At 36.6% G+C, this 27,838-nt stretch overlaps 2 protein-coding genes across 2 annotated transcripts in view; both read left to right on the forward strand.

Moving 5' to 3' along the window:
* Positions 1 to 71: 71 nt before the first annotated feature.
* Positions 72 to 3,136, forward strand: rmi1 (RMI1, RecQ mediated genome instability 1, homolog). The gene is made up of 2 exons (XM_079383113.1): positions 72 to 285; positions 1,295 to 3,136. Exon 2 carries the CDS (start codon positions 1,326 to 1,328, stop codon positions 2,892 to 2,894), a length of 1,569 nt encoding a protein of 522 aa, XP_079239239.1. The 5' UTR covers positions 72 to 285; positions 1,295 to 1,325; the 3' UTR covers positions 2,895 to 3,136.
* A 5,049-nt stretch (positions 3,137 to 8,185) lies between these two features.
* ntrk2a (neurotrophic tyrosine kinase, receptor, type 2a) overlaps positions 8,186 to 27,838 on the forward strand; it is a gene marked incomplete at both ends in the record, with an annotated part of 46,217 nt that continues 26,564 nt past the window's right edge. Inside the window, 11 exons of the mRNA XM_079383227.1 lie at positions 8,186 to 8,400; positions 9,534 to 9,608; positions 9,694 to 9,765; positions 9,887 to 9,955; positions 10,338 to 10,480; positions 13,781 to 13,917; positions 15,209 to 15,341; positions 15,844 to 16,143; positions 16,253 to 16,279; positions 16,689 to 16,726; positions 18,104 to 18,203. Coding sequence (XP_079239353.1) covers positions 8,186 to 8,400; positions 9,534 to 9,608; positions 9,694 to 9,765; positions 9,887 to 9,955; positions 10,338 to 10,480; positions 13,781 to 13,917; positions 15,209 to 15,341; positions 15,844 to 16,143; positions 16,253 to 16,279; positions 16,689 to 16,726; positions 18,104 to 18,203 — 1,309 coding nt within the window. The remainder of the gene's footprint in view (positions 8,401 to 9,533; positions 9,609 to 9,693; positions 9,766 to 9,886; positions 9,956 to 10,337; positions 10,481 to 13,780; positions 13,918 to 15,208; positions 15,342 to 15,843; positions 16,144 to 16,252; positions 16,280 to 16,688; positions 16,727 to 18,103; positions 18,204 to 27,838) is intronic.

The following is a 27,838-nucleotide window of genomic DNA, read 5'->3' on the forward strand; positions in this document are numbered from 1 at the left end:
CCAGAAGTGTCACGGACAATCATTGGTCAAAAGATACGTCAATCATTCAAGAACGCTTTTTATGATTGGCTAGCACGACTGCGTGGTATATTTCCGCAAAGCGTATTTTCTTTTTGACTTGAGGTAAATGTGATCATGGTTTTATAAAGTATTAAAAAGTAAATTAGTCGCTGTTAAGGAGTCACAGGAAGACCTGTAGTGGGTTATGGCACCAATACACTCACTAGAACGAACTGGGGTTCTCAAATTAGACACCATGCAGCCTGTATGTGGAATGATTGTCTGGTAAGGCTTTATCTAGCTTAATCTTAAATTAACTAAATGGTTTTTATGATTAATTTAATTGCAGTGTTGGGTGTGATGCATTACTAAGAAATTAATTACTGTAATTTAATTACTTTTCCAATGGAAAAATTAAAGTGAGGGATTACTCTTAATTTTTCTGTAATTTAATTAGTTACTTCTGGTTTAACTGCATTACTGTATATAACTTTGTGCATTTAACGTCAAAATGCAACACCTAATATTAAAATTAATATTTTTTAATATTACGTTCTCCTTTTAAATACTTTGATTAATTTATGCAATTAATTTTATCTTATTTATTTCAAAATAATTAAAATAGCAGTTTCATGTCTCTCCTTGTGTTATTCAACTGGTCTGTCTAGACTCTAGGTTGATATGGTATTTAGAAAGTAATTAGTAATAAGTAATCAAAATTGTTTAAAGAAAGTAACTAGTACAGTAATCTGATTATACTGTTGAATCTGTAATTAGTAATTAGCTAGTTATTAATTACTCGTTGAGAGTAATTTACCCTACAATGTTAAATAGTATTCTGTAATGTAATACAGTAATAATAAGTTACAAATTGTGTGGTATGCTTTTTATTTGAAAAAGTGTATTTGTTATCTATATATTGCAAGAATGATCTATATATGAGATGTGTGTGTGTGTGTGTGTGTGTGTGTGTGTGTGTGTGTTGTGCATATACTGTATACATACCTGTGTATATTGTATATATTGTGTGTATATTGTGTATATATATATATATATAATACACACGTGTATATACCGTATATACACACTGTGTGTGTGTGTGTGTATGTGTGTGTGTAAACGCGTGTGTATATACACACTATATATATGTATGTATATGTGTGTGTGTAAAATTAAAACTTACAAACTTAATAATTGGCTAGCCTTAGATTTAAAATTGCTTTTAAAAGTTTCAAAAGTCTTTACTAAATTCTTAAATCATTAATCCACATTTGCCTCTTTCTGTGTTTAACAGTTGAAGCTCTAGTTCTCGGGACAGTGAGAGGATGTCAGCGGGTGAAGTCCAGGCTACCCAGGCATGGCTGCGTTCTCAATGGCACATCCAGGTCCCTCATGCCTGGCTGGACGCTTGCGTGAACTGGATAAAGGAGGAAGCGGAACGCGAACCCATGCCTCAGTCGCTGCTGAATCAGCGCATCCTGGAGCAATGGCTGCTGACTGACCTGCGAGATCTGTCCCACCCGGTGCTCCCCGAAAGACTATCGGAGGCACAGAAAACAGAACTAAACAGCTGTTACTGTCTTCAGATGGACTCCCTACTCGACGTCAGCCAGCCTGCCTACACTCAGCTGCAGCGTATTCGGGGCACCGACTGCTCCAATGATCAAGTCTCGGCGGTTACGCCGGAAACGCAGCGGCCGTGGGAGGCCAAGCCCACACGTATGTTGATGTTGCAGCTCACGGATGGAGTACAGAGTCTGGAGGGAATGGAATACCGGCCCATTCCGGCTTTAAGCACCAACCTGCCACCTGGGACGAAGCTACAGCTAGTCGGTCCTATCGTCGTCCTTCTCGGGGTGTTGCTCTTGAAAGCAGAGAACGTGAAGGTGTTGGGTGGGGAAGTGGAACAGCTTTTGGAGATTTACTCTCAGCGCAGGGTGCTTTGCGGGACACTCGGTTTGCCTGAGGAGAACCATCCACAAGGTGAGGAACCAGATGATCAGGAGCTCCTGGCCAGCGTAGAGGCTCCAGTAGATCGTCAGGTAGCTGACAGCGGCTACAACAGCATGGCTTCAGAAGCTTCCTTCAGACCACCTCAGTCGCAATCCCGTCCTCAAGCGGCGCCCATTTCCAGAGAAGACGACTGGGATATGGATGAAATTCCAGATGATGACTTCAGAAGTATTCCAGACAATTTTGATGATGTTCCACAAAATGTGGTGGACGATGTTCCTGAGGACTTCGATGACATCCCATTAGAAGAGCTGGACGGTGTGATGTTCCCAGTAGATTCAGAATGCAAACCTGATGCAATCCAGCCCAAAACTGAAGAACCAATCCAGACTTTTCGCTCTAAAACTCTGCTTGGCACCACCAACCAAAGCAGAATCTTCAATGGAGTTCCTCATACATCTATTACAAGTCCCTCTACAAATACAGCTGGATCTTCTGGTTGCGAACGAGAGGCACCTACTCCACGGTACCTCTGCATGCTACAGGCTGGCCACTGGCCGCCTGCCAAAGTTCAGATTTTACGACTACAAGCTTTCATTGTTACACTCAAAGGAAATTTGCGCAGTAGTAGTGGCATGTGGGAACTTGGGGCCACGATATCAGACGGAACCGGGTACTTGGATGTGGATCTGTCCGATGCCATGCTCACCAAACTCATTGGCTACACGGCACTAGAGGCTCGAGTGCTGCGGAAAGACCTGGCGAGACGTGGTGAGGTGGACAGTGGGATTCTGCACTGTCAAAGAGAGCTGGTGGACATGTGCTGTATGATGAGCGTGCAGGTGGATCAGACGGGCAGAGGAGTTGTGTTGTGTGTCAGTCCGCTCTCTGACAAGGAATGCTCTGAGATACAGAAAAGAGCGAAAGAGAGGAGGAACTAAGCTTTTAACCTAATCTGACAGTGTTTGTGTTGATTCAGTCTGTGGTTTCTTTGATATTTTAGTGGAGTAACTCGTTTTGGTTCTCTCAGACTGAAGAAAACGGCTTTTAATGCACTTCACTCATATCTGTTATATCTCAGAATCCACTGTGTTCTATTTTGTAAATAGTTTAGTTTGATTTTTGTTGTTTTTATATTTGAATGTCTTTGAATGTGATTTAATAAATTTATAAAGATCATGTAAACATCTTTTTTTTTTTTTTTTTTGCCTTAGAACAATTAAAATTTTTACAGTTACTGAAGAAAATGTGGGTGACTGCTATGTGGTTTCTATGTGTTCGGAGAATTTGTAACATTATTCAAAAATAATACTTCTCCCCAGTACGCCATATGATTTGAGGTAGTACTTTAACAAGTATAGTTGTAAGATGGTGCAGTTGGAAATCTTTATGACTTGTTTAATTAGATCATTGCAGAAAAGTTTTCGAATTTTTAAATGTAAATGTAAAACATCTTGTGTAATTTATATTTATATATATTAAATTTTTTAATCTAATTAATTACACGATGTGCCGATTAATTAAATTAATCGCAAATTATATTTGGCTGTGAAATTACCCACAAAAAATAATTTAAAGCCATTATTGTGTTAAATGAGAAAGTATCACGTAGACATTACAAATAGTAGCTTTAGAAATAAATCTTTTATTTGATTAAACATAAAATGCGTTACAGATAAAGGTTTAGGCTACAATTAATGGCCTAACATAAACTATGGAACATAAAAGAAGGCATGAGGGTAATTGATGACAGAATTTAAATTTTTGGGTGAACTTTACCTTTAATGTTTTAATGAAATTATACTCTAAATAAGAAATTAAACCTTGCAGTAGGTGGCAGTAAATGTCTTTGAGTCTTTTGAATGAACATTAGTTCAAAACGCGGATTCATTCGAATCACCTCTGTGATGCTCGGAGACAACAATTCTGCTATGGCTGTAAAAGTAATATTTTTCACTGCAGAACTGAGCAAAAATTTACAATATTGTGTTTAAAATGAAATATAAAACCATATTAACTTTTTATTTACTGAATTGTTATATAAATTAAATCGCATTTAAACTCGTGATCGATCGGGACAAACAGCTCTCGTGTGATATTGCTCTCGCTGCTTTTGTGATATGCTTATCATATGGTATAAATATGAGACAAAAACTCGTTGCCACAGTTCTTCTGGGTTTAGTCTGTCTCAGTTTGTTCTGTTTCTTCATGCCACTCCAGACAGACTGGATGAAGATCGAGATAGTTATAACTGATTTAAAACCATTTTTTGTTGGTGAAAATACTAGTGCTCTAAGACTTTTGCACAGAACTGCATATGTGTATCTATCTAATCTATCTGTCTGTCTGTCTGTGTGTGTGTGTGTGTGTGTGTGTGTGTGTGTGTGTGTGTGTGTATTATATAGGTCCTGTAACTGGTAAGTACAACACAACTTTTGCAACAAAAGTAGCCTCATCTGCTTGACATGACATTGAAATTTCTACTACCTACATGGAAATCTTTCCCTGCAAGTCATAATTGTCATCATCTGTGTGCACATTCACATTAGCATTTTCTCTTTGCATGGAAAATTTGACACACATGATCCACATTTCTTCAAAGATATTCAACAAAGCCTTTTAATGGGTAAGCATTTTATTACTTCTTTTATTGAATAGAGCATTATCTCTGTCTGCCCTGCTAAAAAAAAAAAAAATTAATGTGAAAAACACCCTAAGCTGTCTTAGCTTGTCTTCCATCAGCAGGTTTAGGGGGCTGGTCTTAGAGTGGTTTTGATCAGCAGGGTGATAATAAAAACAGTGTCTATTGAAATTATGTATTTGTTTTCTTCAAATTAATGTTTCCAGGGACATACTAGCATCAGAAGAATGCCCGAGATTCCATGTTGACTGAATTGAAGGTATAATGTATGCATTCAAAATATTTAAAAACAATCAGGGTATAAAATGTGTGAGTATATATTACTTAAATGTATAAGCACTATAATCTAGCAAATTACACATTTTTGTTACGGGGCCTGGTAGTATCTATTATTTGAATCGGTAATTGAATGAATGAATGATGCATTTATATAGCACTTTATTGTGTATTTCTGTACACCCAAAGCGCTTTACAATCATGTGGGGGATCTCTCCTCAACCACCACCAGTGTGCACCATCCACCTGGATGATGCGACGGCAGCCACAGTACAACGGCGCCAGTGCGTTCACCACACACCAGCTACAGGTGGAGAGGAGAGAGAGACATAGAGCCAATCAAGTGGATGGGGATTATTAGGAGGCCATGATTGACAAGGGCCAGTGGAGGGAATTTGGCCAGTATCTAATTGTGTAAAAGAGGACTTGTATATGTAGGTTGTTGGCTTTTTTTTTCTTTAGTAGATAAAAGCATTTAATGAGAAAATATTCTGGTCAGGCTTTGTGCAGTATATGTTCTTTACACTGTCATTCATGTCTATAACACAAATGCCTATAGCAGCATCACATTCACAGCAGTATTAAAACAAATACCACCGGGCACCAATAGATGGCATCAGTGGAATGTAATTGCTGTGTAAAATGCAAGCACATGCCAAACAGACCCTTTAATAAGCTAATTCCTATATAGATTATTCTTCCTGCTGTTTACATAAATGTAGGACAAAATGCACAGAAAAAGAGTCTGAACACTTTAATGCCAGAATGTAAAATGTTGACTAGGCAGGGCTTTCATTATGAAGCCTTGTCTTTTGTAATCTTATACTCCATCAGTTAAATTCAAGCATATAGTAGATTGGCCTTAATCATATAGATTCTACAGCTTTATCTTTATGGTCCTGGTCTAAAAATACACGAGTGTCATTAACTGAGTGTGCAGTAAATTGCCCCTTCAGGAGACTCACGCTCATCTAATTCACCACTGATTTATATTCCTGCGTCGTGCGTCAGTCCTGACGTCACCAGAACGATTTGTGACCCCGGTAACGGGTTGAGAGAGCTGCTATGTAGTGACTCCTTTTATTGACTCGAATTGGTTCTATAAAAGGAGTCGCTCACTCACCCTAGTGAGGGGTCATTTGTGTTAGGAGTGAGACTGATGATACACAGAGCAACTTTGGAAAATGTTGCCGTCATCAGGCAACCAGGTGAAACACAGGGCCCAAGACCCGAAATAAGTATGTTACCCATTCTCAATGGGAAAGTGCAAGCAACTCAAAAAAGTTGCCCGGCAAAATTGCTCAAAAGGCTGTGTATCAGCCTAAAAGTCGACATTCGATTTATTAGAAATGACTGACCATGTGACCAAAACAAATCTTAAGATCCTTTATTAAAATTTGGTGCAACTAGCCCTGATTTTCCTCTCACTGAAAGTGATAGTTCACCCAAAAATGAAAAATGTCATCACTACTCACCTTCTTGTTGTTCCAAACCCAAATAATTTTCTTCTGTTTCTTCTGACGTCTATTTGATGTCTGCATTTACATCTACAAGGCGTATTTTTTAGGGTGTTTGCTCATCTGCCATACGTTTCCTTTTAGATGTCAAATAGACATCTATAAGATGTTTATGGTTTAGAATGTATGTAAAACTGACATCTGAAAGACATTAATCAGACATTTGTAGGCAGCAGATGCTTTCCAGATCAAGAGATCTTTAACAGACATCTTGCAGACGTACCTGTGCTCTCTGGGTTGTCTAAAAGGAACTATTTGGAACAACATGAGGATGAGTAATTGATCACAACATTATCAATTTTTGGTTGAACTTTAACTATCCCCTTTAAAATAAATAAATACCATTTTTTCAATAAGAATCAGTCCTGCTTTAAAGAGCTCGATCATTTCAAATTGCAGACATCAGATCTGCAGCTTGCTCTTATAATAAACATAATTTTATCTTGCGTTGGTGTGGGACGAGCTATCGTTTTAGTTATCTTTTAGTTATTGTTCTTTTTGTGAAGAGGCCTTTAATGGCAGACAAAACCCAAAATTTAAGATTTTTGCTAAATTGTATGTACGTTACAGTTCCCCGATTCATATTTGACCTACTCCTAACCCTATAGGCCTGTTTCTGGAGTCTTAATTCGTACGAATTAGCCACCTTGTAAAATATGAACGAATTGGTCGTGAGATAGAATTGGATATCTAGACCTGCTGTCTTATCAGTTTTGTATGTGACTTTTATCAAGCTATATATAAAATAATAAAAAAGCTATACACTGTAAAATAAAATAAACCCGTAAAATAACAGGCAGCTCATTACACACAACATTATCCATTCATTTTACAGACATTTCTGTTAACTCTAAAACACAATGCAATAGTGTAAAATTCCAAATAACCTACAAACACCTGTAAAAAATAAACCCGTCAAAATTCCTTCAAATTATGCTGTTTTGTGCAGATTTTTTTTAGAATGTATAAAATAATAATGTTATTATTATTATTATTATAAAACTGATAGTAGCCTAACTAAAATCCATTATGAATTCCATTAAAGCTCTTGCCCATTTTAATTGTTTATAGTCGTTTTTTTTTTTACACATAATTCCTCCACCCCTTTCTATTTCCCCTTGTTGTGAATCAGACTGAACGCAATGGACTCGCGCTCGAATTCGCTCGAGCTTCAGAAGACGCGCTGCAAAGAGAGAGAGAATGAGTCAGTGCACAGAAGACACGAGATTCATAAAAAAAAACATTCATCCACGAACGAAACACAACTAGTGCTGTGAGTAAACTACATCTGTCCAGCGCTTTGCTGATTAGTGACTGGCATTATCATAATGTCAGAAACACACCTGTAAGAAGATCAAACGACAACCCTGATTTACGCTGATAACGAAACCACAACATGCGAATTATCCATAATTCATAGGCTACGCCTTAAGGTCTTAAGTCTTGATGGGTGTAAGGATGCTGCTACACGTTGTCAATAATCAATGAAGCGATTGAATGCTCTCCTGTCCTCGTCTCCTCCCCTCAGACGCGCTGCGCATCATCCAGCACTCGCGCTCCCTCACTCCAGCGCTCGCGCTTCCCAAGAGCGCGTCTTATCTGAGCTCAGCGGACGCGTCGTTCAACGCCAACATCTCGGTCATTCATCCTAGGCAGAGCGAGGCAAACGCAGGCGAGAGGAGGAGAGGAATACGCACACTTCATCTAGACAGAAACGCGAGACAAGGTCGACGCGGGCGCGTGTGTTTTGCGCTCTTTGGATTGCAGGGGTCTTAAATCTGGAGGCGAGGACCCAGGGATGAGCCTGCTGTCGGGGGGCTTCGGCATGGCGGGCCGGGGCTTCGGTTTGGCTCTGCTACTGCTGCTGCTGATCGCGCTCTGGAGGCCCGGTGCCGCTTGTCCGGAGCTCTGCACGTGCACCGGCGCGCGGATCTCGTGCGTGGAAGCGGAGCGCAGCATTATGGCTTTCCCCATGCTACAGTCCGAGGCAGAGATGGAGAACATCACAGACATGTAAGTTATGAAGAAGAGGTCACAGAAGATGATGCATGTTGTGTCATTCAGTTAACTGCCATGTTATTGTACTTGAATTAGAATATTGTGCCAAAGTCATTTGTGACCCTGGACCACAAAACCAGTCACAAGTAACACGGGTATATTTGTAGCCAACAATACATTGTATAGGTAAAAATGATCGATTTTTCTTTTATGCCAAAAATCTTTAGGATATTAAGTAAAGATCATGTTCCATGAAGATATTTTGTAAATTTCCCTCCTTAAATATATTAAAACTTAATTTCTGATTAGTGATATGCATTGCTGAGAACTTCATTTGAACAACTTTAAAGGCGATTTTCTCAATATTTTGATTTGTTGCACCCTCAGATTCCAGATTTTCAAATAGTTGTCTCTCAGCCAAATATTATTCTATTCTAACAACCTATTTATTCAGCTTTCAGATTATGTATATATATATATATATAAAACAACAACTGACCATTATGACTAGTTTTGTTGTCCAGGGTCACATTTATAAGTACACTTTATTATTACTCAATTATAACTGCTGCAGTGCTGCTTCTCATGTTAACTGTTGTTTACACAAAAGCTATGAACCAGTCTGTCATTTTGATTGACTTTAATTAGGTATTTTGAAATTAGTCGCAACTTAAGTGCATTTGTTTAAAGGCCAGCAGAACAGGAATATTGTTATACATCTATCTTTAAAAAATTACTTAATGTATTATACATAAGGTTCATTAGTTAACATTAGTTAACTGCTTATAGTTAACATGAATTAAGAATGAATCCGGACAGTATTTATTAATCTTAATGTTAGTTTCAGCATTTACTAATGCATTGATAACATTATAATGCACTGTGAATTAGCATGAACTAACAATGAAAGACAGTATTTTCATTAACTAACATTAACAAAAATGTATAAATACTGTAATAAATGTAGTGTTAGTTAATACATTAACTTGTGGAACCTTATTGTAAAGTGTTACCGAAATTATTTAGATTGTTTACTACACACCATGCATCAATTAATGAATTTTTCCATTTAAAAGATGAAGTATTTTTGTGTTGGAATTGACCCTTGACGACTCTTTTAGCGAGATTGTTCTTGTTGCTGTTTACAGATACATTGCAAATCAAAGCAACTTCAAATCCATTAATGAAAAAGATCTTGAGTCGTATCGCAACCTCCGAAACTTGTGAGTATAAAATGTGGAACAGCTTTTATCTTCTTTACGTGCTGATATGGAAATTTCTGACATCCGTGTTTGTGCTGTCCTGCAGAACTGTAACAAACACGAGGCTGGCATATATTTCCAGGCAGGCCTTTCAGAGCAACCCGAAACTACAATATCTGTGAGTGCTTTGGTTTTGGAGAAGCTGGATTAATATTAAGTGTATTATTAAAAGTTAAATCAGATTTAGTAATGTTTTATTACATGCTTTAGTCAGCGCTGATCCTTGTGTTCTTTTACAGGAATCTCAAAGAGAACAATCTGTCCAATCTATCCTGGAGGACGTTTCGTCATTTAAACATTTCATACCTGTGAGTCTCTTTTATTGAAGATATATTACAGGTTATTTTTGGTCTGCTTTGTTTTTGCTAATAGAAAAACAATGAATGCAGCAAATGATGTGTTGGCACAATAAATTAAATTAAATATTTATTTGACAAAAAAGCTATTTAAATGTAGCATTTATTCCAAAAAAAAAAATTTGATCGCATTTGCAAGATTGTTGGTAAATTTGGGAATTTATGGTTGCCAGTTATTGTCAATGTTCTCAAAAATATCATCCGATAAACCGGAATATATTCATGTACACTATAATGATATATACTGATGATAATGTAATCCTATCAGATTACATGTAGTTATTTTTGTTCTCGGTGAGTGTTTTTTTGTACTGCATGTCTTTGTGTGTTGCAGGTTGCTGTCTGGCAATCCTTTGCAGTGCATATGTGAAAACGTGTGGCTGAAGCAGTGGAGAGGAGAGGAGGCCGAGGACCTGCTGTGTGTGGAGGAGGGAGGAATGAGGATAGCGCTGTCTGCGCTCACACTGCCTAACTGTGGTAAGAAAAAAAGATGAGGATAGAGGCCCATTAACTAATGATAAATGAGTAATATGAGCAAATATTGTGTCAAACCTTGTACATTGTGGTGCTGCTGCCCTGCATATAGTTCTAAGGGATCCTGAAGTTTAGCTTTAACAAGACCCCTGATCATTTCAGATCATTTAATCGTGTTTACAGCAAATTGAACCGCAGATTGTTTTGTGAACCTGTTACAAAGTAGATATTGTAACCAACATTATTGGAAGCAGCATTAACCCATAGATTGTAAACAAGTGCAGCACAGTGTTGCATCCTATTTCACAGTGAAGTGTGTTACATTCAAAATTTTAAATGACCACAGCACATGCTGTGTTTAATTCGAAAAGGTGAGAAATCTGTCAAAACTAGTTGTCAACTAGATGCATTTCTGTGATGAAGCAACTGACTAGAAAGACTTAACTAGAACAATGTACTATGGCCTGGATAACTAAGAATCAGCATATTTTAAGGGAAGCTTGTTATGATTTTACCCAGAGCAGTGGTCATCTAATATTTAAGACTGAAGTTTAGGTTTGTTTGTTTGATAAGATGTGATTTGTCCAGGCTGTAGTTTTATGACTGCGGCTTGAGACGCAGATAATTATTGATCCAAAGATCAGCCTCCAGCCAGGCCTATTTTAAGCAATACCACAGCAGAAGGCCCTCGAGGGAGGAAGAGAGGACAAGAGAGCGAGGGAGGAAAAGGGAAAAATAGAGACGGACGGGGGGGGGGGTTCCCCAGAATGCAAAAACACTGAGACATTTAGCACTGAGCGTCTGCTGGCCTGTGGCCAAACGCTGTCTTTCTTTTGCATTTCTTTTTCTTTTTTTTTTTTTTTTTGTGCCATGAAAGAAAATTAACTGCTCCAGTGAATCGTTTCAATTGACCATTTTTGGAACATCTAGAGGGATTAGATGAGAGATTGTTTTGCCAGTGCGGTTTAAACTAGAAAAAAAGATGACAGAATTTAGTTTTTTGGTGAACTATCCCTTTAAAGGAGTAGTTCACTAAACAATGAAAATGTGTTTAAAATGTTCTCACCTTAAGGCCTGCCAACATGTACATGACTTTATTTCATTATTGGAACAGATTTGGAGAAATGTACCATTCCATCACGTGCTCACCAATGGATCCTCTGCAGTGAATGGGTGCCGTCAGAATGAGAAATCATCCAAACAGCTGATGTTGAAAAACATCACAATAATCCACAAGTCCACACCACTCCAGTCCATCACTTAACATCTTGAGAAGCCAAAAGCTGTGTGTTTGTAGGAAAAAAAAATCATCATTACGGGGTTTTAACTTAAAACTGTTGCCTACAGCTAATATACAAGTCCTTAACCCATAACACTCCAGTCTCCAGTTAAAAAGCCGTCTCGTCTGAAGCTAGAGATAAAAACAGGTTAAGCTCTGTTTTCAAGTAAAAATGACCCAAAACAGTTAAAAAAAAATATTTGGGTGGATTTTGATGTGAGAGGACAACAGGAGATGGACCTTTTGAGTGGATGAAGCATTATTATGGATTATGGAGTATTTTGGCGAGAAGCAAAAGTAAAAGCATCTTAATGATGGATTGGTTTCTTTCAAACAAGCAGTTTTTCACTTCACAATGTTAACTGATGGACTTGAGTCATGGTAATTACTTGTGGATTATTGTGGTGTTTTGATCAGCTGTTTGGACTCTCATTCTGACGGCACCCATTCACTGCAGAGCATCCATTGGTGAACAAATGATGGAATTCTCCAAATCTGTTCCAATAAAGAAACAAACTCATCTACATCTCGGATGGCCTGGAAGTAAATGTTCGAAGTTGTAAATAAAACAAGGATTATTGGAGTATATTTGACAAAAAAAGAAATTCAGTCTTTATACTTTAGAATTTCACATTTAATTCAGTTACTTGCAGTTTCTTTGTGAAATTTACTAGCAAAAAAATTTCTTATTTCTGAGGGAAAATTGTTTCACAGATAATACTTTTTAGGGTGTATTTTCAGCATCATTTCGCTATATATAAAGAGTTGCTGAGTGAAAACAGGTTGTCTGGTCTGAACAGGCTGAAGGTCTGTGCTGTGTGTGGTGGATGTTAAAAAATCACTCCAGGATTAAGAGCATAAGAAACCATCAAAGTTGCGTGACCTGCAGTTTCCTGCAGAAGCAAGCAATGCCATGGGACACGGTGATAAGGATGTCAATTGCTGCAGCTTGAGATAGAGATCTGATTTGGCTGTCTGTTCATGGCAGAGCCGGTCAGAGCTGTCTGCACTCTTTGGCCTTGAATTTAGCGGGAGCGCCCGCGGGCGAGAACGGCATTCCTCTGATGCAGACGGAGAAGCACAAGTGTTCTGACTTCTGAGCTAAAACACGAAACATGTCGTACACTTCAGTGCCACTCTAAACACAAAATAAAATCTTTTACTTCAGTAATATAATACAAAATAATATAATACAGCTTGATTCTGAATATAAAAGTAAAATAAAAAGTAATTTTTTAACAGTTTGCAAAATGATTTGCAATTTGAAATTAATTTACTTTCATTAGATTCCTTTAAAAGTGATTACATTTCTGAACTAAAAGATCAAATGTCAGCGTCACTTTAAATATACCCTGAAAATAAGAGATTTCTGTACTTCTATCAAAACAATATAATATAATGAAATATAACACAGATAGATTCTGAATGTATATAGATCACAACAATTATGTAAAATGTGCAAAAAAAGTCAAATGTATTCATGTAAAAAAAATTATTTAATTTTTAAATTAATTTATTTAAAGCAATTCAGTTTCTGAGCTAAAATATGAAATACATATCACAGTGTCACTTTAAGTCTACTCTGAAGATGGCTGATAATAAGAATAATTGTCTTAAGTTATTCAAAACAATATACTTTACTGTAATATAATACAGATAGATCATATCTGTTTGTTCAGGCAGTCTGGTCGATATCTGGTGCATTTATGGTGTATATTTGTATGTTTGCTGATGTAATGATGTAATCAACAGCGTTAGGCTAAGAAATAGAACAACCCATCAGACACGGATGCAGATATGCATAATAATGTGCCATTTATGTCATTCCATGCACATTATGTCCTGAATGACAAACAAAAACTACTTCTGAAAAATCTGATTTTAAATATGTATTGAGGACCTTTAGATATTTTTTAAATAAAACCAATGAAACAATGGTACTGATTAAGAATGAGAGTTTTTCAACAGTAATTCTTGATTGTTAATTAGTGTATGAGCTGGTTTGTGGTGTGTTTTCTTTCTAGTTCTCCCCTCTGTGACTCTGAAACCCACTAAAGTGACCATGCAGAAAGGGTTAAATGTGACGCTGATGTGCAACACCTCAGGAACGCCCACACCTACTATGAACTGGACCACCTGCAAATTAAATTCAACGTACGAGGTAATTCTAACCCTCATCTCAAATTTATGAAGTTTCACATTTATGTTTCAGTTGAAATTTTAAGTGGCTCTTGCAACTTCTTTTCATTCTGATTCTCCTTTTTTCAATTCTGAGAAAAAAATATGAATTGGGAGATATTAACGCAGAGTTGCGAGGTATGAACTGGCAATTCTGAAAAGAAAAATCTAAATTGTGAGACGTAAACTTGCAATTGCTAGGGGGGGAAAAAATCTTAATGGTGAGAGAAAAAGTTGCATTTACTTAAAAAAAAATAAAAAAAAATAATTGCAAGATGTCAATTCAGAATTCAGAGAATAAAAGTCAGAATTGCGAGAAAAAAAAAGAATCTATCAGTTATGCATTTTTTAATCCAAATTGGGAGTTTATATTGCACAATTCAGAATTTGTTCTTGCAATTCTGAATTTATATCTCAAAATTCTGACTTATTTTCTCACAATTCCATCTTTTTTTTTTTTTGCTCACAGTTCTGAGTAATGAAGGCTGAATTGTGATATAGAAATGCAAATATTGCAACTATCTTTTTTCATTTTTTTTATTTCATGGCAGAAGCAAAAAAAAAAAAAAGAATAAAATAGTAAAATTGTGAGATATACACTTTGCAAGATTTAGATTTAAATTGCAAGAAATTTCAAGAAAAAGTCTGAATTGTGAGATAAAACGTCAGAAACAAGCTTCCATACAGACCGTGGGTAGCCACACAATTTATTTTCACTACAACAAATGAATATAGCAGAAATAAGTTTGCGATGTCTTGCCAGATTTTAAAAGATTTGTTTTCAGAGGTGTATTATTCTGGAACTAGCTTTTTTCAGCCCTTAGACATTCTGATGATTCATTATGAAAGTTATGCATTGTTAACGCATTATGTGACATATGCTTTAGAGTTATTATATAGAGGTATTTTATCACGTTTATAATATGTGAAATATGGAATACTGTGAAATACTGTTAATATAAACAGTCATCTGCAAACCATTTTCTTAATGTGGCGTAACAGGATATTCACAAAAACAACAATGCACGAATAGCTGTTGGTTAACATTATCCAAATGGTCGTCCTAAGTGATGCCAACAGAAAAAGAAAGTCATTTCAGAGGAGTAGCAAGTGATTGCATTTTGATTAAAGACAAGTACTTTTTCTTTGGAATAGCATGCAACAATGAATTGTGCACAATAAGGCTATAAGAATTCTGTAAATAGGGAGGAGTTGAATTGCATGAAGGCTTTAAATAGAAATGACATTGACATTGCTGTAACTCACACCCGCAGCACGAGCACTCAGGTCAGATGACAGAGCTCAGACTCGTGAATGTCTCTTACCTCGACAACGGATGCAAAATCACCTGCAGGTCTGAGAACATGGTGGGAGAGGCTGAGGCCTCTGTGGATCTGGACATACTGTGTAAGTCACCAAGAGAATTATTGCATAAGACTGGCATAACTACTCATTTATACTGGAAATCACATTTATACATTTATTTATTTATTTTTTATATGCACTACCTAAGTTTTAATGTTTTTGAAAGTGTCTTATGTTCACCAAGGCTGCATTTATTTGATTAAAAATACAGTAAAAAATGTAATATCATGAAAAAGTATTGCTTTTTTGGGCATTTTTGCAGCTTATTGTTCAGTAAATGTTCTGAGCGGACTGTATTTTTATTTTATTTATTATTTTTTTATTCATTTATTTATTGATTGTACTTTAAAAGAGACTAAACTCCTGTTTTGTGTGATATTAGTTTTTACTCAATTCATTAGCAACAAGAAGTTCCTCAATTTGATTCTTTAATTAGCTACTAATGCATTTCAAGTAGTTGAATACTTCTTATTGAAATGCATTATTGTTTTATTATTGTCATTTCTGCTGTGTGTTTATCTGTGCCATTTATTTGGGATGCCAGTTCCACCTGTAATCAGCAAGCTGATGGATGCCATCTCAGACCACCACTGGTGCATTCCCTTCAGCGTGTCGGGCAACCCAGAGCCTAAACTGAGCTGGTTATTAAACGACAAACCTGTGGAGGAGGGCCCCTTCATCCGCACCATGATCCACGATTACTCAGAGGGCGAGTACCACGGGTGCTTACATCTGGACAGTCCCACACACATCAACAATGGAAAATACACGCTGCTGGTCAGTAATACATATGGAGAGGACCACAAGGCAGTATTTGCGCATTTCATGCACGAGCCTTGGAACGGTAAGCTGAAATTTGTATGCAACCAAATCAAAACAATTACGGTAAATATGACTGTAACAGTGTCTGAAAAGTTGCATTGTTTGTTTTCTTTTCCATGTTTATCCATCAGAATCAGTTACTGATCCACAGTATTATGGTGAGTCTCTTTCAGACTTCATAATCAAATGTCAATAATTATCATAGTCATAGTTCGGCAAAAATTTATATTTTGACATCATTTATTTGTCATTTTAAACCCATAAGACTTATTTCATGCAAAAAAAAGTCCTATGGGTTTTGATCAAGTTGCACAGGTATTGTTGACAAAATGTTCATTTTTGGGTGAGCCTTCCATGGTTAGTCATTTATTAAGTAATACATGTATTATTATAATGTTATTAAGTCTTTATTACAATTAAAAGTCATTAAAAAGTTTCTCTTCTTCTGTTTGTCTTTTTGTGTGTGAGATCCCACTACAGGTATGAACGAAACACACATGAACATGCACATTATAGATCTGTAGTCTGAAAGCACATGTATCTTATTGTTTCCTCTCTTTCTAACAGATGACACTCCTCTTGGCCCGCCAGAGGACAAAGTCGCTGTGAGTGAAATTCAGCTAATTGTGTCATTTTTGTTTTTCCTGCATCAAAATCAAAAAGCATGTCTGTTATGGTTGTATGTGGTATGATTTTACATACAATGCAAAGTGGAGTGCCTAAAACCCATAAACTGGCGTAAAATCATTATTACACACACCCTCAAGTAGCTCATTCCTCTTATAAAATGACAGCAATATGATAAGTGACACTGATGTTTTTAAATAGTTACTTTTATTAATATTAATAATTGGATTAAAGTCCATTAGGCTGTTTGTGTTTGGTAAACAATGGAGCGTCTAGCCACATTGATATAAAATGTGTGTACAATAGTGTACGTTTATCATCATTTTTCAACAGCTTCAAATGTATTTCATCAAAATTGACAATCTAAGCTTTTAATAAATTTCATTATGTCACACTTATAAAAATGGATCATAAAATTAAAAAGCAAGGCAACATGATGCATATAGATTTTTAAGTCTTCTCAATACAACACAGCAATAATTACAAAACAAGATGTTTAAATAAAGTCAGCAAACAGCATTTATTCTTATTATTTTACTCATGCTGCAGTGCATTCTGGGAACTCACAAACCCTTAACATTTCAGCAGTATGAAATTCTTTATTCAGAAACTGTGTTTGACTATTTGGGGCAATTTGGGGGAATTCTGTTGGACTGACATGGGTTTTTAATGTAGAAAATTAAGTTACTTATAGTATTTGAGACAAAGCATTTGGTAAACTGAAAAATAAGTTGCTTTTTTTTTTACAACGTAGAGAGAGACTGTACTCTCTGTGAGTTTACATGGCAATTTTATTGTGTTTGGTCTTGGCAGAATAGATCTGCTTTGAGATTTGCTACTGCCAATACATCCACAGACATCCATAGAAATATTGCTGCTGCACATGAAATAACTCCCATATATAACATACTTGAAATCACCCCAGAGCAGATCTATACAGGTGGAGCTGGGGAGGTGGAGGGTCCTGAAGCGCACTGCAACCGCTAGAGCAAGCATTAGTCAAGTATTTGAATGCTGAGCAGCTCATTGGCTGCTAAAGAGAAAGAAACCAATCAGCTGCTCCATGTGAATAGTCATGTGATTATATCAGATTGAGTTATAATAACCTATCGGCCTGCACCATCTAGACTTTCAGACTTTGTATTTATTAAGTCATATGTTTGTGACCTCTAGAAGCCCAGTAAATTTTTAGCACAGTAAACTCTGAAAACCCATAAACTAAATTACTTGTGTAAGAGAAAATTGTCACAAAATCCTTAAGGAAAAGGTCTTTTACTCTCAGAGTGCATGTTTTTCACCCAACTGTGCTTGAAGCTCTTTGAATGCTGGTTGAAGACTCTTCATTCTGCTCGTAGGTGTACGTGGTCGTGGGAATTGCGGCGGTCACATTCACAGGCTTCATCTTGCTGCTCGTCATTCTGAAGTTTGGACGCAACTCAAAGTTTGGAATCAAAGGTAAGCACCTCTCAGCTCTGCGCCGCTCTGCCAAAGCTTCATTACGGACTGTAGCTCTGGAAAGATGCATTGTTCTGGGTGGAATAAGTGGGTTTTCTTTTGTGATAAAGAGGAATGCTAAAGGAAGGCTGTGCTTCGACTCTAATGAGCTCTACTAATTACTAATGCACATCTAATCTATAACGTGTGTTTCTCATATAAAGAATATTAAAGTGCACACTAATACTGAATCATCTTTATTGACTAAGATGACGACTAAAGTGTTTTCTTTCCTTCTCATTTGTCTCTGCCAATGGTTTGTGCCATTCTTCTTGACTAAATGACTTCTCATAGGGAATACACATGTGGATTGTGTTATGGAGGGGTGACTTTGTTTCACTTGTTTAGAAGATATATACATTTTCTTGAGAAAATTATGAAAGTGCAGTTGTTGCTGTCGCAATGCTAGTTGCCAAAGCATCGCTGTGCAGTGCTTAAGGTGCTCTGAGAAGTTGCTGTTCTATCTCTATGTGGCTTCTAGGGTGTTTTGAGTGGTTGCTAGGTGGTTACTTACTAGAGTCAAAACAACTCAATCATGAGTCTCTGTGATATTCTGGTCACTAGATATTGCTTGGGTCGCTCATTTAATAGAAACCAAAGAATTAGTTTTGCCCATTTCATCGTCCAGCAGGCAGAAATTGTAAGTTTGATTGATAAAAATAATTGCTTACAGTAATTGCACTTGAAAAGTAATTGCACTTTGTCTTGACTGGATGTCGTCCTCTATCGACTGTATAGATCATTTATCATTTCCCTGAAATACGACCCATAGGAGCGTTTACTACATTAACACCCCTACCGACAGCAAGACTTGCCACAGAAACGTTCATATTAACGCACTGTGCTCTTTATCTGGGGAAGTCGTGGCCTAATGGTTAGAGAGTCGGACTCGTAATCCAAAGGTTGCGGGTTCGAGTCTCGGGCCGGCAGGGATTGTAGGTGGGGGGAGTGAATGTCCAGCGCTCTCTCCACCCTCAATACCACGACTGAGGTGCCCTTGAGCAAGGCACCGAACCCCCAACTGCTCCCCGGGCGCCGCAGCATAAATGGCTGCCCACTGCTCCGGGTGTGTGTTCACGGTGTGTGTGTGTGTGTGTGTGTGTGTTCACTGCTGTGTATGTGCACGTTGGATGGGTTAAATGCAGAGCACGAATTCCGAGTATGGGTCACCATACTTGGCAGTATGTCACTTCACTTCACTTCACTTTATCTGTGTTAGGAGTTATGTAGCTTGATTGGTAGAGCATTGTGTTACAGCAGCGCAACCGTCATGGGTTCGATCTCAGGAAACGTGCAGATAAAATGTATAGCTTGAATGCACTGTAAATCGCTTTCCAAAACATCTGCCAAATGCATGTACATGTAAATTTTGTGAATTTGAAATAGGAATAATGCTGGATAAGGGACGGTGTTAAAAGTCCACACATCACATTTAAAAAAATCCACATTTTGATGACACAATGACCGTCACATGTCATTTCGTGACGACGCATAATACGATAATGCCGTTATTTTTACAACAGCGTAAGTATAGGTCATAATAAGCTGTCTGCACATACAAGTTGTTTTTGGAGGAGGGCAGTCTGGGATTTCGCCAAAAATTCAATCATTAAATGTGAACACATCTTGAGAGATTTGTTCAAATCTCTAACCCTGAGCAGTAGTAATAGTGCTGCTTGCTTTAGCAAATAATCTTCGCACATTCTCTGTAATTTACTAATTAACCTCTGCAGCAGATTTTCAGTTTGACGCTTGAACGCTAAGCCGGCTGTTCTTTTGTTTTCACTTGAACGAGTGTTTGCGTTTGTCTTGGCTCCTGACAGCTTGATCGTCAGTTGGTCAGAGTGAGAGCGTGTGATTGTTTTTGTGGTTTCTCTGAGAGGAAGTGTCGAGTTAGATGTCCTGAGGGGCTTATTTTCGCATAGTGGTCTTGAGTGTGTGTGAAAGTGCCTCCTTGGTTGTCCACAAGGACAAAATATATGATACCTATAAGAAGTTTTTGTGCTAAATTTATATATTGTTTTGGTACTAATCGTGCTTTCAATGCTTCAATTTAGCATTTTTCTACATTACAATTATATCATAAGAATCACAATTTGAGTGAAAACGTTCTAGATTTTTGATCCCAGATTTCCAGTGTGTTTCCACTGTAGATGCACACTCACACATGCAGCATCTCACACTAATCTATAGAAAACCCAGCCGTGCAGCACTGAGCGAGGAGAGGAAGTGGAGTGGGAATGGAAGGAGGTGAAATTGTAGCCCTCAGGTTCAGGAAGTGAGGCTGTCTGCAGAGATGCAGCGCTCCATCTGCCTGACACAGAGAGAGAGAGAGAGTCAGCAACCTTCTGCTTATCAATGATTCAGAGGGCAGGTATCGGTTTTCTCTGGTTTGGACGAATCAAAAAAATCAATAAAGCTTGTCAAGGTCAGAAGTATCATCAGTCCTGGACTCGTGGTCTTTGGTTAACAAACTAAAGGTGCACCTCAACCACTATCCCACAATCCTCCTCTCTCCTCCGTCAGACGAGAAGCTTTTTTATAGGAATGTTCCTGGTGCTTCCTTCAAAGTACTTTGAACTCGACTTAAACTAACAAAGATGTTTTATATGTAATGGTATAATAATGTATTTACTGTATAATAGAAGTCCTTAGGGCAAGGCTTTGCATTGGAAAAAAAGTTAAAACACACTGTTTTTCACATATAAGCAGCCACATGTGAAAGGTTGAATAATTGAAATATTTCTTCTTCCAATATTAATCTTTTATTTTATTTATTTAGTCATTTAGCAGACGCTTTTACCCAAAGCGACTTACAAATGAGGACAACAGAAGCAATCAAAACCAACAAAAGAGCAACAACATGCAAGTGCTATTGCAAGTCTTGGTTAGCCTAACGCAGCACACATAGAAAGTTTTTTTTTTTTTTTTAAGAAACAAGTAGATAGAATAGAAAAAAATAAAGCTAATGTTAATTTTACAAGAAAAGCTAGCAGTTAGAGAATAAATATGCAATTGATAGAAGGTCAAATATGTTTTTTTTATATATATATAAATAAAAAGAAGACAGATAAAAAAATATCGGTTAGTAAAATACTAGTCGCACTTTATTTTAAAGTCTAATTCTGAATATTAACTACAGCTTTTGTCTCAATAAACTCATTTGCTGCTTATTAATAGTTAGTAAGGTAATTGTTAAGTTTGGGGTAAGATTTAGGGATCTAAAATATAGTGAAGCAGAATAAGGCATTAATATGTGCTTTATAAGTACTAATAAATATGCTGGTAATATGCATGATAAATAAGCATCTAATTAATAGTGAGAATTGGTCCTTAAACTTAAAATAAATAAATAAAAATATAGGTGTTTATTTTTAGTTCATTAACTTTTTAACTAAGGTTAACAATAAATACTGTAATAATTGCTCCTTGCTAGCAAGTCCAACTTTTCCCACAGGAAAATCTGCCACAAAACATAACCGTTACTGGGGTGTGAGTAGATTAGGCCTATATGAAAACATACAAATGAAATGCTAATTGTTGAAATGTTAAATAGTATGCCATGAGATGGTGTTGGCATGTTCACCACTACAATTTTTATACAGAATATATATAAATACTAGATCACTAATCTTGTAACTGTAAAACAAATATAATATTTAGGTTGTAAATAAATAAGCTCACATTATCTTAAGCTACCGTGACTCAGTGTCACTGATCTATATTTATTGAGCACAGTAGCACAGTAAAAATCCAGCCGGCAGGTCAAGGTCACATGCACTGTTTCTGAGTGCACTGATGCTTCATTATTGTGAAGAGAGCATTCAATATTCAAGTGCATAACCGTTATGGGATGTCTAGAGAGAGCAAGGTGGCAATGGCCTTTATAATGTCATAATACATTCAATAACAATTTATTGGTGATAAATGAGATGCACACTATTGTTTAAATAAAAAAAGGTTATATTGAGACATTTACAATGAAAGTGATTTCTGCCATACATGTTAAGGTTTTAGCAGTACCTTCACAACATGTAAACATTGTTGACGTTAACATGATTTTAGTGTTAAAAATGCATCTACTATATTATTTCATTTCTTTGTAAAGTTATATCCAATTTTACAAAATGACTATAAATATTAAAAGCAGTGTTAGTTTAGTATTATAACGTTATATTATTTAATATTTAATATATAATAATTACGTGTGTGTTAATATTTGTAGTTTTCATTATAATTTTAGCTTAAATATGTTTTGTGTGCTTTTGTCATTTTCATTTGTTTTAATACATTTAATTCATCAGCTTATTTCTGTTCATTTCCATTGTTCAAGTTTTTCATCTCATATTTAGATTTAGTTTTTATTTTAGGTTTGTTTCAATAAATGCATTTTGTTAACAACAACACTGAAGTCATGAAGTGCCTGGCCATAACATTAATTTTTTTTTAAGAAAACAAGCAGTGAGTCATAATTATCAACATTATGCCACAAATGCTGTCGATTGATTGTAACTTATATTTAGTTTGCCTGTAATTATTCTTCTACATGTTACATGATCAAAACATTCCAACAGTAATTAAAAGTAATTACAACATATAACTAAAGTTACATTTGTGGATCTGCTTGTAAGTATACATTTGGATATTTACTTTATTAATAACATGTATTATGTGTAACGGGCACTGTAATGTTAAGATATGCCTTTTTTCATTATTTTTCAGACATTTAATTTAAAATCAGTTTGAATGTCATTATATTGATAGTGGAATGTTTGTCAGGAAAGGGTTAAATGGCTCATTATGTTGAACTCTTTAAGACGAACAGAATAAGCCCTGATTGAGTGCTATAAAAACTTTACTATTGAATGGCAACTTCTGTCTGTCATTCAGAGTGCATCGGCTCTTCAAGCATGTGTGTGTGTGTGTGTGTGTGTGTGTGTGTGTGTGTGAAAGCTTGGGGGCGGACCTGCCTTCCCACCACATGCACTGTTGCCATAGTTACAAGCGTCATAGTTACTCTGTTCCAAGGATGAATCATTCTCACAGAGCATGAATCACTATTAACTGAGAACACACACACACACACACATTCACTTGCGTAACATGCACATCACGCATAAATGTACGTGTTACAGTTATGTATTTGTACCAGTAAATGCAGGTACATAAGAAGGGTTGTTTGGTGAATACTATGAATATGAATATGCCAGTTTCACACAGGCAAGTTTATTCTGTAAACCCTCTTCAGGATGACTTTATTACTGAGAGATCCTGTGCTGTCTTCTCTCTGGTTAGAGATCACTGGGGTAGTACAACCAAAATACATCAATAAAGCATACAATATATTTTTTATGAAGTTGATACATAAGATAAAATCTGAAAACTGAAAGATGTACCTTCCAGTACAGATCAGTTTGTTCAGTGCCTATTTTTTTCTTATTTTAACTGGCTCATTTTGTTATTAACGTTGAGTGTTTGCTCCATAAAATTTTAACCATTAACTCCCTCCAGGGGCAATTTTAGTGGAGTAGATGATAAGATGCATGCTTTTTGACGCGATCGACCCGAGTTCGAGCCCGCCTTTTGCCGAACTTTTTTTTCTCCCTTTTCAAATCTCATATTGCACCAGAAAGGCATTTATTTTAAATTAAAATGAAGAAAATAATCAAAAAGTTGAAAATAAGAGTATCGGGTAGGTGTAGGGAGGGCTTTATTGTCCCAATAAGGTGGCATCCATTTAATAAATTTGAATTAAAACTATAATTTACATTCAATGCGTTGTTATTGCGTACTGTTTTATAATGTACTACAATACTGAGGAGCAGATAATTGCCACTATTTGCAATAAGTAGCATATATAGCAGAAAATCTTGCTATTTTAACAGTGTAAATAGAATCTATAGCTATTTGCACTTAGTGTAAATAACATATCGTTAAAAAATGCTGCTATTTTCACTTGGTGTAAAAAGCATCCATCGCTATTTGCACTTAGTTTAAATAGCCGCTGCCTTAAAACAAACTTTTAAAAACTTAAAGGCCCCATGGCATGAAAATTTCACTTTGTGAGGTTTTTTAACATTAATATGAGTTCCCCTAGCCTGCCTATGGTCCCCGGTGGCTAGAAATGGCGATAGGTGTAAACCAAGCCCTGGGTATCCTGCTTCACCATGAGAAAATGAGCTACAACCGTGCGAGGCGAGCCGCGAGCGCAAAATTTGTTTCCTCGAGAGACATCATGGCTTGCAAACGAGCGAAGCACTGTTTTGCGTCTGAGTAATAAACTGCGCATATATAAAAGCTACTTCAAAATAATAAACACTATAATAATAATAATACTAATTCTAAATGATCAATGCCTGTTGCATTATAGCTCTTGTTAAGGTTATTAGCAGTTTTGTGCTATGTTGAGAAATGTAGGCTGGAGTGTTGTTGATGCTTGACTGTAAGTTTAACAGCTTTTTGGCTCATGACTTCTCTTGTTTCATACTAAAGCAGTAGGAATAACTATATCCTTCATCTGTATGTCTCTCACACTGCCTCTGCCTTTAACCTCTCGATACTAATAACACTCTCGCAGCTTGATTATTATAGTGAAGCATTCCAAAAATCTGTTTTTGAAATAATCTTTTTAAATGTTTTCCTTTTTCTTTTTATTAATTAATTTATTATTATACATTTCAGTTGTGAATGTATTATATATTTGCTTGATTCTTTTCATATGTTTGTGTTGTTCTGTTGTTTCATTACGTTAATGTTGTGTTGTGTTTTTTATGTTCTGGCTTCTTTTTAGGTTTTGTTTTATTTCACAATGTCCCCGTCGAGGTTGTGGCGAGATAAGAATGACTCTGGTCACACTAGACTGAACTGGACCGAGAATTTGAGGCCAACCCCACCTGCAGCTGCCAAGCCATCTAGCCAATCATGCGATAGCTCGATTTAGACAGGCCGGGATTCTTATTGGTTGCTGCAGAGGAATGGTTCTCTATCTAACCCGGTCTGCAGTGGGGAACGGTGTGACCTGGTCTCGTGCTTTTGCTGAGTGGAATAAGTGAGTGAATCCATCAGTGGGTTTGTAAGCTGCTAGAATCTGTGTCAGTGGGCAAATGAACCCGCGATGCTTTAAGACAGAAGCACAGATCGCACCCAAATGGAGTCGCTCATAAATGAATCATGCCAGATGGGCCTTTTTTCACCCTGTTCACACATTTAATGACCAGATAGCAAAATGACAGCTGAACCATAAAGATTCGCACACACTGAAAACACACACGCATATGTGCGAAACGAGACAGTGTGCTCATTTTAACAAAACACTGATATGTCCGGGACACAGCGTCTTCTTCTGCCTTTCATATTTGTGCACGGTAAAACTGCAGATAAAACACTTTTAATATATTTTTTTTGATTGTGCATAGTTGTTGGCCTGTTAGTATACACACTATTACTAAAATAATATCAGATGACACTCAGGTTGTTCATTTCATTTGAGGCAGGAAATCAGAACTACCATTTAAATTGAAGATATTCTTAAAGGAATAGTTCACCCAAAAATGAAATTTGCTCAAAATTTACTCACCCTGAGGGCCTTCTAAGATGTAGATGAGTTTGTTTCTTCATCAAAACAGATTTGGAAAAATTTAGCATTGCATCACTTGCAATGCTAAGTGAATGGGTGCCGTCAGAATGAGAGTCCAAACAGCTGATAAAAACATCACAATAATCCACATTACCACAGTACATCAATTAACATCTTAAGCAAAAAGCTGCATGTTTGTAAGAAACAAATCCATCAAGACATTTTGAACTTCAAATCAGTCATCTATCTATAATATTGCTTTCTTCAGTGAAGAAGTTGTTGGAGAGAAATCTGCACAGATCAAGTACAGTTTATGAAAGTGAAAACAGTCAAAAATCCTCTAAACAAACATGGATTTTGATGTAAAAGGAAAACAGAGGATGGACTTTTTTATTGGAGGAAGTGTTATTATGGTTTATCGATTCATATTTTGGCCAGAAGTGACCGTTTAAAGTTAAAATGCATTAATGATGGATTTGTTTCTTACAAACATGCAGCTTTTTGCGTAAGATGTTAATTGATGTACTGTGGTAATGTGGATTACTTGTGGATTATTGTGATGTTTTTATCAGCTGTTTGGACTCTCATTCTGACGGCACCCATTCACTGCAGAGCATCCATTAGAAACAAGTGATGTACTGCTACATTTCTCCAAATCTGTTCTGATGAAGAAACAAACTCATCTACATCTTAGAAGGCCTTAGGGTGACTAAAGTTTCAGCATTTGTTTCTTTTTTTTTGTTGGTGTCAACTGTTCTTTTAAAGTCAGCATGAAATCACTGTTGCTTTGATTTACTTTAATAATACAGTTTTGTCATCTTACTGTAATCAATTTATAGGTCAAGAAAAAAATGTCCATCACCAAATCCTTTTTATATGGGAACCTTTTCACAGTCAAATCTCATTTAATATGTGAAATGCATCACATTATGGAAGCAAAATGGGGACAAATAATGTTTCATGTTGATTTTAAATGAAAAGAACTGTATTTGCATTTTGCATAATTGCTTCATCATTGTTTTTTTGTCAAAATTGTACATATTGTTTATCATTACAAACAAAAGTTTAGACTCACTAACCGAGGTGTAAACTGTAGTCCGTTTTAACTGGAGATGCACAGCTGCTTTGATGTAGTCATAATTTTTTTTTCCTAAAATGATTTTCTGTTTGTCTTTGATTTACTGTGTTTTGTACATTGACTTGTTAGATTATAAATTATAGATATAACAACTCCAAGTTCATAAGGATTGAAAGTATGGTATATTGTTATTTCTTCAAAAAGAGATTGCAAATCAAATTTAAAGTATCTGATTTATTAACATCTCATGAACACAAACAAGATATGGTGCTGCATTTAATAAGATGCGTTACTTCACATAACACACTGCTGCTGCTCTTATAATGTCTTTAGTCAGCCAGACAGAAACGCTGTTCAACACGTATAAAAACAACCCGTCTCTTGTCCCAAAGCGAGGTGGAAAAATGTCCTCTTTTGCCCCCTCTCCTCCTCTCTGTCTCTCTCCGTGTGTGTCTCTCACACAAACACAGATGTGATGAATGGGAGCAGTAATGCAGCATGATATCTCAGACATCTGAGCACAGAAGCAGTGATTGGCTTAAACGCAGAAACTGGAAGGTAAAGTTAGCAGTCTTTCTGCAAAGCCCATTAGTCATCTTGGAATGTTCAAGTTCCCTCGGAAAAGCGGAAAGCTCTTTTGAAATGAGGTTTTTGTCCTATTCAGTTCATTGTGAGCGGTAATTTGTACAAGGCTTGACAATAACACAACCAGCCTCACCACAGTAGGCCAGTTAGTTGGTGGCTTAGAGCCGTATTTATTGGGTTGTCAGGAAAAGAGATCAGTGTTATAGATCTGGGCAGTTCATCTGTGTATGTTGTAAGTGGTAAGGCAGAAAATCACTGCTGCTCAAGTTTAGGTTAAATGTATTAAACTGTAGGTCCTGTGCTGTTGGCTCTACAGACGATCATACCTCATATGACTTGTGGAGGAAAGGTATGTTA

The sequence above is a fragment of the Barbus barbus genome, assembly GCF_936440315.1.
Source record: "Barbus barbus genome assembly, chromosome: 28".
NCBI lineage: Eukaryota > Metazoa > Chordata > Actinopteri > Cypriniformes > Cyprinidae > Barbus > Barbus barbus.